This window comes from Mercenaria mercenaria, chromosome 15 (genome assembly GCF_021730395.1).
Source record: "Mercenaria mercenaria strain notata chromosome 15, MADL_Memer_1, whole genome shotgun sequence".
NCBI classification, from domain to species: domain Eukaryota; kingdom Metazoa; phylum Mollusca; class Bivalvia; order Venerida; family Veneridae; genus Mercenaria; species Mercenaria mercenaria.
This window is the reverse complement of record NC_069375.1, coordinates 25,036,679-25,057,667: the sequence shown is the minus strand read 5'-3', so window position 1 is coordinate 25,057,667 and position 20,989 is coordinate 25,036,679. Positions and strand designations below refer to the sequence as shown.

General features: G+C 34.2%; 1 protein-coding gene across 2 annotated transcripts; it reads left to right on the top strand.

Annotated features, from left to right (window-relative positions):
- The first annotated feature begins 14 nt into the window (after window positions 1–14).
- On the top strand, window positions 15–19,180 carry LOC123549589 (anaphase-promoting complex subunit 2-like). Of its 2 annotated transcripts, none has more exons than XM_053524808.1 (14): window positions 15–98; window positions 2,806–3,277; window positions 3,596–3,701; window positions 7,325–7,457; window positions 8,242–8,404; window positions 10,917–11,036; window positions 11,499–11,616; window positions 12,208–12,380; window positions 12,829–12,998; window positions 13,999–14,115; window positions 14,372–14,534; window positions 15,195–15,290; window positions 16,215–16,444; window positions 18,665–19,180. In XM_053524808.1, the coding sequence occupies exons 1-14, from the start codon at window positions 24–26 to the stop codon at window positions 18,869–18,871; spliced, it is 2,343 nt and encodes a 780-aa protein (XP_053380783.1). In that variant the 5' UTR covers window positions 15–23; the 3' UTR covers window positions 18,872–19,180. The 2 variants fall into 2 exon arrangements, with proteins under 2 accessions (XP_053380783.1, XP_053380784.1); XM_053524809.1 differs by having other exon boundaries at window positions 25–89.
- Window positions 19,181–20,989: the final 1,809 nt, after the last annotated feature.

The following is a 20,989-nucleotide window of genomic DNA, read 5'->3' as shown; positions in this document are numbered from 1 at the left end:
TTAAAAGTTTTCAAGTTACCAAAATGGCAGCTTCCATGGATGTTGTGAATGATGCCTGGGATTTTGCTACGAAATTCCTTAGTCCATGGGTAGAAATGGTTTGTTCTTAAATGCTTTATGATTGAAAAATGTTAATCATAATTATCTTAAGTGTTAATTGCCATCAAACGTAATCCAACATTGCATTATTTTACAAAATATTTTTAGCTCCAGGTTTAAGTCAGTGGGCGGGGTATAAAGGAAAATGTAAATTTTATTTACCGTCACTTTGTGAACAATGAATAGAATTGTATATGTCATTGTTTAGGCCTAAAAAGAAAATTCTTTGTTTCCAGTAACATGCTAAAAAAAATTAGGGTAGGTAGGTCGGAAATTTTTGTAACTTTTTTTTATTAAGGGACACTTTTCAGAAATTCTTTTTATGTCAAAAAATGATTGCAAATAAGGGGGTAATGCCTTTAGAGCATCAGTAAGTTGATTTCTAACATCGCTGGCCATGTTTAAAGGATAAAAAGTGTAGTTTTGCAACTTTTTGTCTAAAAGTTGAAAAAAATATTCTCCAAGGCCATAAAAACATCTAGGGTCGGGCCAAAAATTTAGGGTAGGTCGGGATACCAGAACAAACAATTTTTTTTTTTTACGCCTTATACCAAACTTATACAGAATATGTTTTACTGTAACATTACATAAAGGGCGTATACATTGTGACATTCTTGCACTGTTGGATGTTTGCCTCCGGGAGTATCCATCTGTGTTACCGATTGGCTTGTCTACTTTTTATCATAAGAATTTCTTAGAAACATTCTCAGAATTTTTTGCAGCCTGACTGTTTTCTTTCTTATGAAAATGAATGCAGAAATGATAAAAGGAAAGTTACACAACAAAATCAAGGTTCCAGCTAGAGAAGTCACTTCTCCCTCAAGCAGGGAACGAATTTAGCGGTCGCTAACTCACGAAATTCGAGTAACAATAGAAAAATGCGAGTAGAAAATCATGGCACTCAAATATTTTCACGATCACGTTCGAAAATCGGGATATTCGCTGAAACTGTTCTTTTCCCTTAAAAACTCCTTTGGGGCCGTTAATTTACTGATAATCACGTGACTGCTTGTAGACGCTTGTCGCTTTACACAAAAGTAATTATCTGATATCTAAGTAAGTGTCTAGGCAATATTTATTTGACCGAAAATGCTAGCAACACCAGGGGCAGTGCCTGAGAAAAACTTAAAACTTCAATGTCCAGCCAAAAGTCCAAAGAATCATTGAGTACTTTGGTTCATATTTTACTTTCAAAACCAGAAAGTCCCCGGCCTGTCCGGACCGTGAACTTTTATATGAAACCAAACAACAACAAAACAACTTATTATATATAATAATAAATTTAGCATGTAAACAGCTTTTAAATAATTGCTTGTGGAACCCATCATTTTGCTAGTGGAAAAAAAATGGTACTAACAAAAATTTGCTAGTGGGAAAAAAAGTTAAATTCGATCCCTGTCAAGCTGATTTAGGGAGAAGTGGGGAGACTTTAGGGAAAAGTGGGAAGACTTATTCAATTTTTTATTTCTACCTCAACACTGTTGGGTGATTCGAAAGGTGGCTGTAATTTTTCTTGTTTCTTAGTTAATAATTTCTAGATAAAAAAGAAACATTGATGTGACCATTCATTTATGATTTTTTTAGTTACATCAATTCCCATACAGTGGTTATTGTTTCATTACAAATTTCTGAAAAAAAGTTGTTTTCAACAATTCAAGCCGATGCTGTAAATCTAACCCGCAGATTTTAGGTTATATCTTGTATGAATGCAAGATGAAAGTGTTTATTATTAACACCGAGTCCCCACTGTCTTTGGTGAACAGTATCTCACTCGAATAAAACTGAAAGTAAACTGTGTAAACTAGAAATACATATTCAAATCAATTTATTGATGAAAGTCAATTTAAATAACGCTATCTGCATGTATATGTGTATTCAACATTCGTTTTGACACATGCAACTTGTCAAAAGTCCGGATAGCGGTAATTAGTGAGTGCGGATCAAAGAAAATCAAGCAACTTGCATTTCACTTTCAAGGTTAGATTTGATCGAAGTTTGAAGTTCCAAAGCAACTATTTCGCTCAAGTCGCTCACTCGTGAGAGCCCTGCAAAATACAGTATGATACAAATTGAGTGAAATATATTTTCTTGTAAACTGATATTTATAAATGTAATACTAAGTATTAAAATTGTTCTAATATATCCAGTTCATGAGTAGATTTTATTTGAGAACCTCTTTAATGATAGTATCAGTTAAAAGCTAAGATTCTTGATAGTAAAGAAGTTAGTTCCGGTATCTATAATTTTTCACATGTATTACATTGCCACTGTAATAAAAAAAACAGACATTATATGTAGCAGAACTGTCACCTGTTTGGGCTGTGAATCGCAGTATAGTGATCTAGCATCATCATACCCCTCATGTTTTTTAAATAAACAAAATTAACACAAATATCCAGATTCTAGCTAACTTTATTAACTGAATTAAGAAGTGAATAACAAATACTGACATTATTCAGACTTTCTATCAACCTGTCTTTGTTTACAGTAACGTGTGAGTTAATCCCTCTCATAAGTATTACAGGCAGGACTGCATATCAAGACTGTTGGGCATTAATTGTATTCGAGTAGGCCCTGGTGCTTGAGCTGGAGTATTTCACTGTAGTTGTAAATATTAGGTCAGAAAATCTTGTTTGATAATTTCAAAGGTAGAATTACAGTTTCTACCTTTAATTTAGATAAAGAGCATGTATTTTATCTTTGCAGGAAAATGCAACAAGTCAGACTACTGGCTTTGATTCTGCTGTAAATATACTTGGTCATAATGGACTGATTAATTTGCTAGAAGACTGGTTCTTTGAAGAAGTACAGCGTGACTTAAGACAACGAGTTGCGCCAGTATTTTGGAACTTCTTTGAAAATGCTTCTGAAGACGGAACAGAAAATGAAAAACTTGAGCAAAATATTGCCTGTCTTTTACAAGCAGCAGATTATCTTCACAAAATTTCACAGGAGTACCAACCCTGTCTCCAAGCACTGGAGAGTCTGCCAAGGGAGATAAATAGAAATTACTCAATGCTAGCTTTTTGTGGTGTTGCTAAAGTGACAGATGTTGTAAGGATACTATTCAAAGCTGTGGTGTTTAACAGAGCAAGTAGAGAGTTCAGACAATGTGTAGGACAGTTTTATTCTCAAGCTTTCAGAGTATTCCACTATCTGAATCATGAACTTGAACAAGGTAAAATATTTATTGAAATAGGTTTCTGGAAAGTCAGAAAGTTTATCACTTGAACATAGAAAGAAAAGGTTTTTGAACTAGTATAATTACAATGTACATTTTACCAGTAGATCATCATTTATGATTTCAATTACATGAACACATTTCTATATTTTATTTCATTTTTGGACATTTCAAGTATATCTGGATGTTAAGCTGCATCATAAATAAGTTTAAGATTTAAAATTGTGTAAATACAAGTTAGATGCAGTTAAATGACACATTTTTCATTATTTGTGTCACTTTATAGTAAAAACGTTTTATTTTTTCTGTGTATAGAGGAGGATGAAGAGGAGAGTACAGAATGTTTGGGATGTAAACATGAGAAAGATAGCTGTGAATGTCAACAGATAACGCTACGTTTTCATGCTACAAATGCTAAACTGTAAGTTTCGAAATAAAATCTAAATGAAGGTCCTGTTGAAGCATAGAGTCTAATCATTCATGACTGTCAGGTAATGAAAATTAAAACCCATGTCAAGTCCCATAATATTGGCTTAAGTTGAATTAAAACAAATATTGAATGGACTCCATGATCTGGAAAATATAACAACACTGAGTCTATGTCTGGAGATACTTCTTATAGCTGCCATACAGCACTGAAAGACAGCTGTTTGTTTTGATGGTCTATAATGTCTGTAAGAAGATCCTTTCCAAGCATGGAATGCAAACTACATGTAGTCAGTTTATGAAAGGTTATGAAAAGTGAAGCACTCCTCATGCCCCCTTTAGTTGTAAGACTCATTTTTGAATACCAGTGGGGGTCTCTGTAGAGAAGCTAAATGAAACACATGTAAATTGTATCAACACTGAACATAATTTGATACATAGCCATTGCAGAAGAATTCAGACAACCCACAGTGAGGTTTTATATAGAGTGCAATTAATAGTACAATTATATAATAGTAGGACACCAGTGAGGAGTGGACTGTTTTACAAATATCCAGTAAAACTTTATCCTCGGTCAAAGATGTAGGGATAACATTTTCTAGATATCCATATATCGTTCTGTCAATCTGCTTATCCAAGCCCAACCGCTTAGTTGGGAGAGCGCAGATCTACAGATGTCGGGGGTGTGAGTTTGATGCCCTGGCGAGGCATATGTTCTCTGTGACGATTTGATAAAAAACATTGTGTCTGAAATCATTGGTCCTCCATCTCTGATTCATGTGGGGAAATTAGCAGTTAATTGCAGAGTACAGGTTTGTACTGGTACAGAATCCAGTAATACTGATAAGGTTAACTGCCCACCATTACGTAACTTAAATACCTCTGAAAAACGTTGTTAAACCCAAAACAAACAAACAGACAAACAAAGTCTATGAATCCATTTGATTTTGCATCTGTTACTTTAACCCCTTGAAGACTAATTGACTAATTGTGAAATTTGGGTTGTTCTGTTCATCAAAACATGCAGAACCCATGTTCCATTTAGACTGGCTCATGGTCAGTGTCAAAAATTGAGCTTTGGATTTTGTGTTCAGTCCATATTGTCTTAACCCATAAAGTGTTTTATTAGCTCAACTTTAAAAAAAAAATTCAAATTGCAAAACTGTTGTTGTTACCTTCTTGACTGTGTCATTGACAGATTGCAAAAGTTTTACTTCTAAGCAGGTTTGAAGAAAATGCTTGACTGAATGCTTTCAAACTCCAGATTTGTATTTGCCATTGTTCGGTGACCTCATTGGACAAGTTACATAGCTAGTCTACATTTTGTCAAAATATACCATTTTTAACAAAGGTTTTGTTCTATGTAAGCACATACTACTTGAGAAGCTGACCAAATGCTTCCATACCCCTTAGAAGTCATAATTTCTCTGGGCAGGTTCTACAACTCTGGCTTACATTTCTCAAAATTATACCCCTTTCTAAGTTAGGAATGTTATGCAGTATTGGCCCTACCCTGTCTTTTTACATGACTGTTATAATTAATTAAGGATGCCATATGCTGTAGTTAGAACTGTTTTTAAAAATAGAAATAGCCATGCAGTATGTGAGAAAATAAAGGCATGGTTTAAAGGTGGTCAATCACATTTAATCAGCATTTAATGACATTTTTTACTTTTTGTATATTCTGATAGAGAATTATTTAAGGAACAAAAAGACCGATTACATAGAGTTAGATTACTATTTGAAATGTATATTTTATTATTTTTATAAAATTTTGTAATTACTCCCCTTTAATATGAAAGTATATAAAAAGCTGGGTATTTCTTTCTATTTCGATACAATGTCTAGTTTTAGCTGTACATTTGCATTTGATAGACATTTAAACTATTGAACAATCTGAACCAAAATGCAAGTTTTAAAGCTGTGTGTAGCTTCTGAATTCATTTATTTCCAATCTATCTTGGTTGCACAACCAAGATAGGCAAAGGGAGGTAATAATAATTTTTCAAACTTGCGTTTCTAATGAATTCCATCTAAATACATAATTTTTAATGCAAATATTTTACAAATATATTACAATATGTTTAATATTTATACATTTCCTTAGGCAAAGTATGTTTATCAAATTTATACTTATGATAAAATAACTCTATCTTGGTTGGGCATCCAGGATAGGAAAATGAAATTTTAAAAATACCTCCAGTGAAAATCTAATTTGTATTAAGTGTTAAGTGAACATAAATGAGTGTTAATGATCAGATGCTAAAGTTTCGAACAAATCCGTTACATGGCCAAAATCTGATTATCCACCTTTAAGACTTCTAAAATGCTTTTGCAAATGTTAATACTTCAGTCTAATGCCTAATTTAAGGAATGTCTGCATTGTTATTCTTCGGTTGTAACTTGTATGTATAAATCATTTCTATGCAGAGATGAGGTTGATGTTGTATAAATCATTTCAGTGTAAAGATGAGGTTGGAGTTATATAAATCATTTATATGTAAAGATGAGGTTGGAATTATATATAAATCGTATATATATATATATATATAGAGATGAGGTTGGTGTTGTATAAATCATTTCTATGCAGAGATGAGGTTGGTGTTATATAAGATTTCTATGTAGAGATGAGGTTGGTGTTATATAAATTATTTCTATATAGAGATGAGGTTGGTGTTATATAAATTATTTCTATATAGAGATGAGGTTGGTGTTATATAAATTATTTCTATATAGAGATGAGGTTGGTGTTATATAAATTATTTCTATATAGAGATGAGGTTGGTGTTATATAAATTATTTCTATGTAGAGATGAGGTTGGTGTTATATAAATCATTTCTGTGTAAAGATAAGGTTGGTGTTACATAAATCATTTCTATATAGAGATGAGGTTGGTGTTATATAAATTATTTCTATGTAGAGGTAAGGTTAGTGATTTATAAATCATTTCTATATAGAGATGAGGTTGGTGTTATATAAATCATTTCTGTATAAAGATAAGGTTGGTGTTACATAAATCATTTCTATATAGAGATGAGGTTGGTGTTATATAAATTATTTCTATGTAGAGATGAGGTTAGTGTCATATAAATCATTTCTATATAGAGATGAGGTTGGTGTTATATAAATTATTTCTATGTAGAGATGAGGTTAGTGTTATATAAATCATTTCTATATAGAGATGAGGTTGGTGTTATATAAATTCTTTCTATGTAGAGATGAGGTTAGTGTCATATAAATCATTTCTATATAGAGATGAGGTTGGTGTTATATAAATCATTTCTATATAGAGATGAGGTTGGTGTTATATAAATCATTTCTATATAGAGATGGTGTTATATAAATCATTTCTATATAGAGATGAGGTTGGTGTTATATAAATCATTTCTATATAGAGATGAGGTTGGTGTTATATAAATCATTTCTATATAGAGATGAGGTTAGTGTCATATAAATCATTTCTATATAGAGATGAGGTTGGTGTTATATAAATCATTTCTATATAGAGATGAGGTTGGTGTTATATAAATTATTTCTATATAGAGATGAGGTTGGTGTTATATAAATCATTTCTATATAGAGATGAGGTTGGTGTTATATAAATTATTTCTATGTAGAGATGAGGTTGGTGTGTTGGAGCAGGTATCGGCAACATCGGTCACAGCTTTGATACATGAACAGATACAACAGCATGTGGAAAATACGTGTAAAGGAAACTTTGAAACAGCGTACCTGGACAGTCTCGAGAATGTAAGTACTGAGAAACCTCTATACAACAACATATGTGGCAACACTGAACATTTGTTTCTCATTGTACAGGAGTTTATATTCTGGTAAGGTTAATTTACTGAGAAATAGGTCTTGTTGAAAATAAAATAGTTATCTGTGTTAGAAGTTATTTGCTTGCCAGCCATATCTTTGACACAGGTTGATTTGTGTATCTTAGCATTTTCTCTATTCTGGGGGTTGTTGGGGCTCTTTCCAAGCTAGTGTAATGTTTGCAAAAATGATTGTTTAACATTTTGCATACACTTACCAAATTCTTTAGAGCTTTCCTAAACAATTGAAAATGTTAGTTTATGGTATTCCTGCACACCACTGTTTGATTCATCAATTCCATAAACAAGGCTTTTCATATATTGTTATTTTATTTTGAAAGATCCAGATAGTGGTTGTAGGATGTTCTTGAATTTCAAAAGATATGGCTGAAAATTCATTTGTTCATGACAACTGTATAAAATTCTTTCCCATAAAAGGTTGTAGTTCTTTCATATGTTTACCAAGGTATTCTGAATGTCAACAAATAATCAAGTCAAAATTGAAATGTTTAAACTTTTTGTTTTGATGTGTCAGATTTTTTTGTCAAATTCAAAACCATTTAAGATATTCTGATAATTTGAAAAGTTCCTTTACCACCTAGAGTTCGTTAAAAGAGAAATTAAGGGAAAACAGTGCTATGGAAAAGGCTGATATCACAGTAGTACTATTTCCCTGATGGAGTACCTTATTTATGATATAGTTTGTTGTTTTACAGTGGCTGGAACACAAAGTACTAGGCTGGTTAAAGTTGGTATATGCTGGAAACAGGACAAACATTGGTTCAGATTGTATCGAGGGATTCAAGGGCAGATTGCTTCATTTCCTGTGGGAAACTTATGCTAATGTTCAGATAGGGCAGCTGTTCAAAATTATAATTGGTAAGTGTAATTTTGATAGTGTAGGCATTTATACTGTAAGTCTTTTCAAGATCTGTGTATAATGTCAGACATTGAATTTGCACTAAGTGAAGCTAAATTAAATTTTGTAATAAAATTAAGAAATTGTATATCCCTAACAGCGATATTGTCATTGAATGAAATCATTATTTGAGCCGTGCCATGGGAAAACCAACATAGTGGCTTTGCGACCAGCATGGATCCAGACCAGCCTGCGCATCCGCACAGTCTGGTCAGGATCCATGCTGTTCGCTTTCAAAGTCTATAAGAATTACAGATACTGTTAGCGAACAGCATGGATCCTGATCAGACAGTGCGGATGTGCAGGCTGATCTGGATCCATGCTGGTCACAAAGCCTTTATGTTGGTTTTCTCATGGCACAGCTCATTTGGTGTTAAGATGTGTGATTATATCACTGAATAAGATAAAAATGTGAAGGAATTAAAAATAGATTGGGTCATGTTAGAATATTCAGCAATGTTTTTCTTTATGTACTGGATAAGGTCACCTACTTTGAATCGCTTGCCCATCACCAGGGACTACCTTAGCCTGGAAATTTAGGGAGAAGTGACTTCTCCCTCCTTGGGAAACAGGGAGAAGTTTTGAAATTTTGGGAGAAGTTCGGCAAACGTGAGACAGGACATTGCTTACATGCATTAAATAACAATAATAATGTTTATTCAGTTCCATTGTAGTATTATCTTGCTATGACTTAAATAAAAATGGTGCAATGTTTCAACAATACAGTACATATTTCTACTGTTTTACTGCAAAATATTTAACAACTTGACACAACAAATCTTTCCTCATATAATCAGTACTTAATATTTCTTGGATTAATTTTTTTCCTTCCTAGAGCAGCTTTTTCAGGTATGTGAGCATTCTGAGTTTAAATTTTTTTTATGTTCCTTCAATTTGACAAACTACAGAGTTTAAAAAACTCTCAATCTTACAATGAAATGTTATTTGTATTGATCAGTAGATAAAATACTTAAAAATCAGGGGCAATATTTTTTAAAACTACATATTTTGACATAAAAAAATCTAAAAATTGGTTAAATGTATTACCTCCCTTTAACACATTTCAGAATTACCTAAAAGAGTTGTCTGCTATTTTTATCAAACAACAAATTTAATAGTTTGTCAAGGGCCATATATTTAACTTATATATGTTTTTAATGAAAGAGAAATGCAGATTAAAATGAATAGTAAGCAGATCCCAATTGAAAAATAAACGTCGGCAGTAACGGGTAGTCTACACTGTGATGGCAATAAAAATTTCGAAACGATGTTTATCTGAAAACAAGAATAACTGGATAAGACAAGTACTGAGGGCGTTCGGTTGACCTGAGGTTCCGTGTTTTGACCCGCGAAAATCAAGAAAAACTCGTAGTTGACCCGCACAAAAAAAGTGTCCCGTGCATCGGCTCGATCCGCGAAATGCGTCTCGAGTTCGAAGTTCTGCATTGTGAATCAAAATCTCGGTGAATTTCAATTGTTCGCTGCCACAAACTAAGTATGACAGTAGGCGGAGCGTCGTATGTTAATTAGCTACTGACAGATGTCAATCACTCCACGTGCCGACTGACAAGTAATTAGGTTTGTAATTCGGAAGTTAATTATCGCCGTTTTACGAAGTTTTCGGGCTCTCTGATCTCCGATGTCGGTCAGCTTTAATTATTACTCTTTCATTCTTTAATTATCGTTTACTGCAATCACATTAAATGCAAACAATTAGCAGCTTATCATGCGGCGTCAATCTGAAATCGAGTGATCATCTTTTGTTGTCATGGACACGTTTCGCCGCGCGTGCCTCCCGGTGACATCCTGTGTATTGCGTATTGTGTTTACAGACTTTACATAACCGAGATGTATAATATCGGCGCACTTTATTGCCGATTATGTTTTCCTTTCATCCAATTTTAGGGCGACTTGAACTTCGCTTTTCTGGGCGGGAAGGGCGAAGTGAAATATTTTAAAGCGAAGTTTTCGCTCAACTTCGCCTAAAACGCAGTCCCTGATCACCCGCGGGGCATCACCTGCTTGCCCATCATCCGCGGGGCATCACCTGCTTGCCCATCACCCGCGGGGCATCACTACTCTACAGTTTGAAACCATGCTTTGGATATATTCAGACATAGGAAGTGCTCTCCTAGCTTGTGGAAGAGACAACCTGTACCAGAAATAAAAGTCTAGAGGGCTTAAAGTTGTTGTAAGACATACATAAAACTGTGCTGCTGTGACTTTAAACCAACAATACAGATAGACATTTTTTAATTGTAAAGTCAGTTTCATAGTGTAAGGTTTTGTCATACAGATGCATTACTCAACAGATAAAATGTAAGGGCAAACAAGAGAAGAAGTCTGTCAAGAACAAACAGCAGCATCAGTTTGTATAGCTAAGCCTGGACATTTTTACTAGTGGAAAAGAAAATTGCTAAGAATAGGTTTGAAGATGTTATATATATTTTAAGTTATGTATTTATGTAACAGATTTCCCAGAATCTGAACCAGCCATTTTAGATCTGAAGACTTGTCTGGAGAAAACGGACATGAGAGCGCATCTAGTCTCCACACTGAAGACTTCCCTGGAAACAAGGTTACTTCATCCAGGTATATTATACACTTTTGCTTCAAACATTTACTGGAACCTTTGTGGCGAGTTATTGAGTAATTATGTTTTTTTTCAGGCTTTATCAAATAATAGCCCGCAATAGAAAATTAAGTAGAGTTGAAACATGATTTCCTCATACTCCCTTATCTCAAAATTTTAGCTATATTGAAGAAAATTTTCAAGTCCCGTCCCGAAAGCACATGTAAAAAATATTATTTTAAGTCAAACATTGGTTATCTCGAAGTAAAACGATTGATCTCTTGGAATTTGAGATACCGAGTTTCAACTGTATATCTGTATCCACTAAAATTAATAAACTCCCCCTTCTGGTTTCTGCAACTTATAGTTATTAACTTACAACATTCTGGTGGGTTAGTAAGACAGAACTGTGCAGCATTTTGATAATGTAATATAAAATAAATGCATGAAATGATAGTTATGATGTTTTTATGATATTCTAGGTGTGAATACAGCGGATATTTTGACAGCTTACATATCTGCAATACGAGCATTGAGGGCACTAGATCCTGCTGGGGTAATACTGGAACTTGTCTGTGATCCTGTTAGGAAATATTTGAGGTAATGACTGAGGTTGTGTCAAGATAATCATTTTAGCTCAACTGTGAAGATGTTAAATGGAGCTAAACTTGACATGTCTTCAGTTGTGATGACTGTAAATGGGGCTAAACTTGACATGTCTACCATCAGGTCTGCTCATTTGTGATGACTGTAAATGGGGCTAAACTTGACATGTCTACCATCAGGTCTGCTCAGTTGTGATGACTTTAAATGGGGCTAAACTAAAGACTGTGAGTTGAGAGGTGATGAGTTTCATCCCTTGTCAAATGTTCTCCCAGACATTTTGACAGAAATGAATAAAAGGTGAGGGTAGAGCACCCCAAAGAGCAATAAGCCTGAAATTATTAATTTTATGCTTTACTTCTGATTCATTGATTCATGTTGGGAAGAGGTATTTACCTAAGGGGAGAATTCAGAACAGGTACAGAATACACGGACACCGGTGTTTACAATGTAGGTTAATTGAGAGTTGCTGCATTTATAATTTACTAAAATATTGTTGCAAAATGGCATTTAATGCAAATAAAACAGTCCTGTTTTATTAAATTGTTAAAGAAAAAACAATTATTTATGATATACCTTTCTGATTAGATCACGGGAGGACACAGTGAGGTGTATTGTCTCTAACCTCACTGATGATGGAAGCAATGAACTGTTGGAGGAATTAGTTAAAGGACAACCTTTGTTAGATGAATCTGCACATAATGATGAGGAAGATGTTGACTGGGAGAAATGGATGCCTGATCCTGTTGATGCAGATCCTGGTATGTAATTAATTGCCTGATCTTGTTGATGCAGATCCTGGTAAGGAATTCACTGCCTGATCCTGTTGATGCAGATCCTGGTAAAGAATTCACTGCCTGATCCTGTTGATGCAGATCCTTGTATGTAACTGATTGCCTGATCCTGTTGATGCAGATCCTGGTTAATAATTAATTGCCTGACCCTGCCATAATTTTGAATGGAATGAATAAGGAGAATGGATTAAAGTTTCATTACAGTTAAGCTTGCAAAAATCAGTATGAACTAAACTAACACTTCTGGCACAGAAGTAGCACTTCATAAAAATCTGTGGAACTATGTTGAATTCAGAAATGAAATATTTGGGCTTAATTCCTTTGTTAATCGGTATAGTATCTGAATAGACCAGTCTTATTGTGATGATTTAGAATTTCACATCAGAGATTATTTTAATGTTGTTTAATTTTTCAGCTACAGCCTCAAAGAGTCGCCGTGCTTCAGATATTATCAGTATGTTAGTGAATATCTACGGGAGTAAGGAATTATTTGTGAATGAATACAGAACATTGCTCGCTGACAGAATACTTACAAATTTCAACTATGAAATAGAGAAAGAGATTAGATATCTGGAACTGCTGAAGGTATGTCCACAAACACATGTTTCTCACAATGGAAGATATACCTTTTATATCATTGTCTAAGATTTATATTCGAAATAGGATACTTCTGGTATAATTTGTAGGAGTTGTTTGGTTGCAACACAGCTTGAACCAAGAAACTATTTTGACTATAAACAAGGTATACCCTGTTAACCCTGTTAACACTGTATTATTTAGAAAATACTGTAGACTTGAAAATAATCGTGGTCGCTTATTTTTGCCTTAGTCCATGACTTACAAGTTCAGATATTCTATGAATATTAAATAGCATTATGTCACAGAATATTTATAGATTTTAGATCTGTTTTTAAGAAACATTCTCAAGTTCTGTAAAGGAAATACTGCGCATCATCAGGATCCCAATATTACTCTGCGAAAGAATGAGTCGTAATTTTTTATACAAAGCTGGTAATCAGTTTATTACATTTGGGCCAAGTAGAATTGAAAAATGTCTCCATTTATGTACTTTCTAACACAATAACATTCATTGAAATGAAATCACACACACAGTATGAAGTTTGAACTTCAGTGTGGTTTATGTTCCACTGTAAAATATCAGAGTTTAAAATATGAATATTTAATAAAATAAGGCGGGAATCATAAAATTTTTAACAATACAAATATGGGGGTGACTATTAAATCATAGAATAAATGTAATGCAAAAAAATGTCCAGTCTGTTGTTAAATGTCACTTGGTAAGGAAATCACAAAATATCAGAAATATTTTTGGGCGATGAATTTTCACCTTTTGACAATTTCATACGAAAACTTTTTTTATACATATAAGGGAAAATTTAACAGCTTAAGTGGAGATAAAACCTTGCTTTATGTGACTCTAAAGTTTTGGTCACTGGAAAGTATCGGATATAACAGTACTTTAACAGAGAATCTGAATAAGCTACTTTATTTTTAGATGCTTTTTGTTTGCTGAATTTTCAAATAGGAAAGGTATATTTGTCTTATTTTTGTTTTTGTTTTTCAGTTAAGATTTGGTGAATCTCAGTTACATTTCTGTGAAGTAATGTTGAAAGATGTTGCAGATTCTAAAAGAATAAATTCTCGTATCACAGAGGAGAGAAAACAGAAAGGAGAAATTGAGGTAACTTACTCATACAAGCATGAAAAAAACTTCGTAAATTCATACTTTACCCCCGCCCCTTGCAAAAACAAAAACATATTTTTTTTACCTTTAATAACTTGTGTTTCTTGATAATACGTCTTCATATCCTTTTCAATTTTTGAGGTGAGCTTCATTGTCTGCTGACAAAGAGACAGGGCACTTTGAAAATAATGTGAAACTGACATAGCTTGTTATCTTTAAACTACCAAGTTGACAAGATGTTTTACAATACCAGGATGTTGAGGTGAATGCTATGATACTATCTGCCCAGTTCTGGCCTGCATTTAGAGAGGAGAAAGTCACACTACCTGAACACATGCAGAAACTGCTGGAAGAATATACCCGCAAGTTTGAAACACAAAAAGGCAACAGAACTCTTAACTGGAAATCACATCTCGGTGAGTGAGATAGTCAATATATTTAGGGCACGTAGTCATCAACCTTGTGACATTGAAATCTAAACTTTTATAGACTTTAAAAGAAATTATTGCTTTATATTTTGTTTGTTTTGCATGATAAGTAAAAAACGCTTTTTCATAAGATAATTGCCTGAGAGATTGCCTTGCATTCCTTCTGTTTTAGAGGTCAGTTAGTCATAGGTCAAAGTCATAGTGGCTTTGAGAATGAAAAAGATTTCTGCTCAGTAACTAAAGAACAGCCTGATATACAGTTGTCAAACTTCATTGGATAAATTTCTGTCTACTGTAGATCACCCTCATGTTTTTTAGGTTCATTAACCCAAAGGCCAAGATCATTGGGACTGAAAATGATTTCTGATCAATATCTGGTAAAAGCATAAGCCTTAAGCCAGAAAACTTTATAGGACAATTGCCTTAAGTCAGTGGAAAATTCCAGCTGTCTTTGAGGTCATTAGGTCTAAATCAAATTAAGCATAGAAAATTACATGAGCAGTTGCCTCTAACAGGCCATCCAGGGATAGGGGTGGAAGTCTGGAAGAGGAGGGGAACATATGTTCTACAAACAGCTCTTGTTGAAATATTGTTCATTGAAGGATGAAATGAGTTGCCGAATTACATTTATTTGTTGCTTGGTTACAGGTTTGGTGAATATTGATGTGGAGTTGAAGGATAGAACATTAAACTTCAGTGTGTCACCTGTACATGCAGCCATCATCATGCAATTTCAAGAACAAGGTAGAAATAAAGTTTACCTGATACTATCAGCTTTATTCAAATCTGTCTACCTAAAATACAGACTCAATGCTGAATCATTTTAAGGCTCAGCATTGTCTCAGTATACATTGCAATTATGAAAAAAAAAAGTTAATTTGAATACTGCATTTTGGAAATAAGTCTAGATAAAAGGCTGTTGTATTAAGTTCTGATGAATTATTGCTGTAAAATATATATACTTTTCTCTTGTCAAGTAAAATGTTGTATTTGCCTGAAAATTTCAAGGTTTCACAATATTAAACGTGTCATTCATTTTCTATATGCTATGAAAAAATTCATATAAAGACCCATTTCTGTCAATGTTCAGTTATGAAATTTCAGTCTTGGCCTCAGTTATATAACTGAGGTGATAGTTGACAATCTGTAAAAGCTGACACTGTTAATGCTTTCCACTTGCAAAGCCATTAGAAATATGTAAGAGCTACTTTTTGTCCAAGACCAAACACTCATATATTGACACAGCAGATTAACTTTATCTGTTGCTAGAAGTAAGTCAGAACAGAGGCTCACTAGTGACGTAAATTTATCAATTAGAATAATGACCTAACTACAGACTGGTATCACCATTTTTCACTTGACATACTGGTAATAATTTACAGCGGTAGGAAATCGGTGAAACTTTGCTGGCAGTTGCAAAATATAGATAGGAAAGTTGAAATTGTTTTGATGCTCTTTTGATATAAAACTTGATGCAGCTGAACATAATATTTTCAGTTTTTGATCAGGACTTTTAGTACGCTTTAGAATATTTCACATAAACTTGGTGTAAAAATGCATGGCATAGGTATATAAGTTAGTACTGCTTAGGAATTTGAAATAATTTCATTATTACAAATCTGTGAAATGGTTGCTATAATTAAAGTATTTTATTCATGAACAATACAGAGAGATGGACAGTAGAAGATCTGAGCAGTGCCCTTCAGGTTCCAGCTACAGCACTTAGACGTAAGATTGCTTACTGGCAGAGTCAAGGTCTGCTGAAGGAGGAACAGACAGATACATTCCTATTGGTTGAGGAACACAAAGGGCGGAGTCATGATATCATGATTGGCGAGGATGAAGAGGCAGAGTCAGCTATGGCATCAGCCCATGCACAGAAAGAGGAGGAGCTACAGGTAAGGAAAATGATATTTTTTAACTTCAGTATATATTAAGAAAATTTGGCAAGAAAAAGATTGGGTTGTTTGCTAGACTGATATTTAATGTTCAAACATAACAAACACTAAGTCTTGCTGATTTTTAAAATTCAAGCAGTACACATTATGCAAGTTTTCATTGTGGGAGTCAATAGGAAAATCTATGGTTGCATAAAGGTTACATGAGATTTTTTTTATATTTGTGAAACCAACCAAAAGTTGTTAGAGGAGTATTTGTTTCAAATTGCAATAAATAAAGCAAAGTTGGCAGACTCTCGAAACATCCAAAAGTTTTGGTCAGTTTGTGTGTGCGTGTGTTTTTTGGTTTTTTTTTTGTTGTTAAAAAGAATAGGTAATCAAGTGTCCACAGTTTATGTGATTTCTTTTGTGAAAAATACATGTCTATAGCGCATGGATGTTAGCTTTAAACTCAGAATTTTGACATAGTAACTTTGCAAAATGTATAATTCTAAATTTTGTGACTTTGACTCAAAATTCAACTATCTATCTCAGTTGGCCTTTGTTACCAAGTGGTTAAGAGTGCAGACTTTGAATTACTAAATAAATGCCTCACAGATGTGTAGAATTCTTCATGTGATGAAGCCATCCAGCTGGCTTACTGAAGGTTGGTGGTTCTACCCAGGTGTCCACCCATGCCTGAAACAAAAGCTTGAAAAGTTGCCATATAACCTATACTTATGTTTGTTTGTCTCTAAATCAAACCAAAAGCAACACAATCTGGAAATTTCGACTTACTGACTGGAAGTTATGGTTTAATATCTTGCTTTCTAAACCCATAATTTTAAAGGAAAGTCAGTCTGCCAAATAAAAAGGTTAATGAATAACTTTGTCAGGATTACTTCTTTACATCTTAGCCTAGATAACATTTAACTGACCCTTAGTAGTAAAAATATATAATAGATACATCTACCTACACATTCTTATATGGTAAAAAAAATGTCCCTACATGGATTTGAAAAAGACTCAGAGCATAACAAAGTATCAAAATACACTTTAAATTATCATACTATACATCCATGTATGACCTACCTAGTAATCTAGAGCTTCTCAGGTAATGGATCTTTGTTTAAAACTGTAGACAATACATGGATATCAGTGAGGCAGAAAAAATGTTGATTGTTAAAAGCTGTACAATAGTTTACTCCATTTTGTACAATAATTTTGGTATTTCTTTGGGATATCATGCAATACTCATATGTCAATAAGTTTGTATTGCTAATCACTTTCAAAGCATCTCAGTTTGACTTTTGAGAGAAAAAAAATGATTTTAAGCAAGTCTTCTTAGAAAAGTATGTGTAATTATGTCTCCCACCACACAGTGGTGTGGGAGACATATTGATTTACTCCAGTCTGTGTGTGTGTGTGTGTGTGTGTGTCCGTCTGTCACAAAGCTTGTCCGCACTCTAAGTCGAACATTTCTCATCCGATTTTCACCAAACTTAAACAAAATGTGTTTGACCATAAAACCTCTGTCAAGTTTGATAACTGGTGTCTTGGAGTTATGGCCCTTGAATTACCAAAAATTGGCCTTTTACTCTTGTCCGCACTCTTAAGTCGAACATTCTCATCCAATCTTCACCAAATTTGAACAAAATGTGTTTGACCATGAGACCTCAGCCAATTTCGATAACTAGCCAAATCGGTCCATGCATTTTGGAGTTACGGCCCTTGAATTATCGAAAACTTGGCCTTTTTACTCTTGTCTGCACTCTAAGTCGAACATTTCTCATCCGATCTTCACCAAACTTGAACAAAATGTGTTTGGCCATAAGACCTTACCCAAGTTCGATAACTAGCCAAATCCGCTCAGGCACTTTTGATTTATGGCCCTTGAATTACTGATTGGATCCACTCATCCAGACCATCTAATATGATCCACTCGTCTAAACCATCTAGAGAAACTAGACATTTTTCATAGGGGCAGTTGTGGGAGACATGGGCTTTTCTCAAAAGCATCTCTAGTTAATATTAACTCTATGATGGTTATCCAAGTTTTCTAAGATTTTGTGAAAGTATGGATGTTAGATTGCCAAACTATTTTAAGTATAAAATTGGGATTTACTTATACAGCTGCTTCCTGTTAAAGTTGAGGTGTTTACAGTAAATGAAACTTTGTTACAGTGTAAGACATGGCTTAGGTGATTTCATGGTATTGTATCGTACTTCCTTTGTTTTTAGGTTTTCTGGACGTATATTGTTGGAATGTTATCTAACTTGGAGTCACTGCCATTAGAACGTATACACAGCATGTTGAGAATGTTTGCCATGCAAGGGACATCGGGAGAAATCACTATACATGAACTAAAACATTTTCTGGACAAGAAAGTTAAAGATCAGTGTTTGGCATATTCTGGGGGAGTTTATAGGCTGCCCAAGACTTCATAAATACTTCCTTTAAGTTAGTTTGTTCTATTTATTACAAAACACAGGTTATGTGTTTTCATTGACGTATATTCCTAGTATGTTCTATTTATAGTGAAACAAAGGTTATATGTTTTCCTTGAAATAAATACATATTTCTGCAGATCTACATCACTGTACTAAGTCCCAGTATCAATGACTCAATGTGTGTTCAGATGTATTCTTTTTACAGTCATATTTTTGTCAACCTCATTTTGTTAAATTGAAAAACAAATTTGGATGCGTAACTTAGGAGTGCTATATAAAGTGGTCAATAAATTATGTTTACCTTAAAATACGTTCTTATAATTTTGAAAATATTACTTGTTGGTGTTTGTAGGTAGTGTTATATAAATAACACCAGGGCTCCAGATAAGATGCGTATTAGCCTAAATTACGCTTTGAAATAATGCATATACGCATGTCTGATAATTTTTAAGCATATAAAAAAGTATATGAAATTTACAGAAACACACGCAATGACTTTTTACAAGCTTAAATCAAGTAGTTGGGAATTAATATGGAAGTACAGTAGTGTATTTTAAAGCAGTGTCGATTTAAAATATCAACTTCCAGTGCGGAGTAAACAACATAAATGTCTTTTTCTATGAATGTAAAAAATGAACAAACATCTGCGCATTCTTTAAAGCAACTAAAATGATCCCCAAAACATAGTTAAAGCTATATTGAATATTTTGTTGGATTCAGTAGCTAGGGTGGAGCCAAAGCAAGCGAAGGGAGAAAAAAGAAGCAAGGACTTGAATGCTGAGTATTGAAACCGTAGTGAAATGCAAACAGATTCATGGGGGTTACACCCAATAAACATGTTATAAAACTGATTTCTGGTTTTTCACATTCACAAATTCTCAGGTGTAAAATTACTCCTAGTCAATTTCAGATTTTACCATTTTACTCCTTCACAAAAATTATGATGAGTAAATACTCATAGGCCAAAAAAATTATCTGGAGCCCTGATAACACATGGCAGTGAGGGGGTTATTGATACTGTCAACCCAAAAAATGTAACACCTGAGCAAATAGGTCAAGGACAGTGTAAAGGATCTGGAAATATCTGTTATCATATCATCAAGGTCAAGGACAGTGTAAAGGATCTGGAACATATCATCTAACGGTAGGTCAAGGACAGTGTAAAGGAGCTGGAACATATCATGAAGGTCAAGGACTGTGTAAAGGAGCTGGAACATATCATCTACCGGTAGGTCAAGGACAGTGTAAAGGAGCTGGAACATATCATGAAGGTCAAGGACTGTGTAAAAGATCTGAACCATATCTAGATCTGGAACATATCATCAAGGTCAAGGCCAGTGTAAAGAATCTGGAAATATCTGTTATCAAATCATCAAGGTCAAGGACAGTGTAAAGGATCTGGAACATATCAAAGTCAAGAACTGTGTAAAAGATCTGGACCATATCTAGATCTGGAACATATCAAGGTCAAGAACTGTGTAAAAGATCTGGACCATATCTAGATCTGGAACATATCATCAAGGTCAAGGACAGTGATAAGGATCTGGACCATATCTAGATCTGGAATATATCATCAAGGTCAAGGACAGAGTAAAGGGTCTGGACCATATCTAGATCTGGAACATATCATCAAGGTCAAGCACAGTGTAAAAGATCTGGACCATATCATCAAGGTCAAGGACAGTGCAAAGGATCTGGAACATATCATCAAGGTCAAGGACAGTGTAAAGGATCTGGAACATATCATCACGGTCAAGCACAGTGTAAATGATCTGGACCATATCTAGATCTGGACCATATCATCAAGGTCAAGGACAGTGCTGAGGATCTGGACCATATCATCAAGGTCAAAGACAGTGTAAAGAGTCTGGACTATATCTAGATCTCGAACATATCATCAGGGTCAAGAACAGTGTAAAAGATCTGGACCATATTTAGATCTGGAACATATCATCAAGGTCAAGGACAGTGATAAGGATCTGGACCATATCTAGATTTTGAACATATCATCAAGGTCAAGAACAGTGTAAAAGATCTGGACCATATCTAGATCTGGAACATATCATCAAGGTCAAGGACAGTGTAAAGGATCTGGAACATATCATAAAGGTCAAG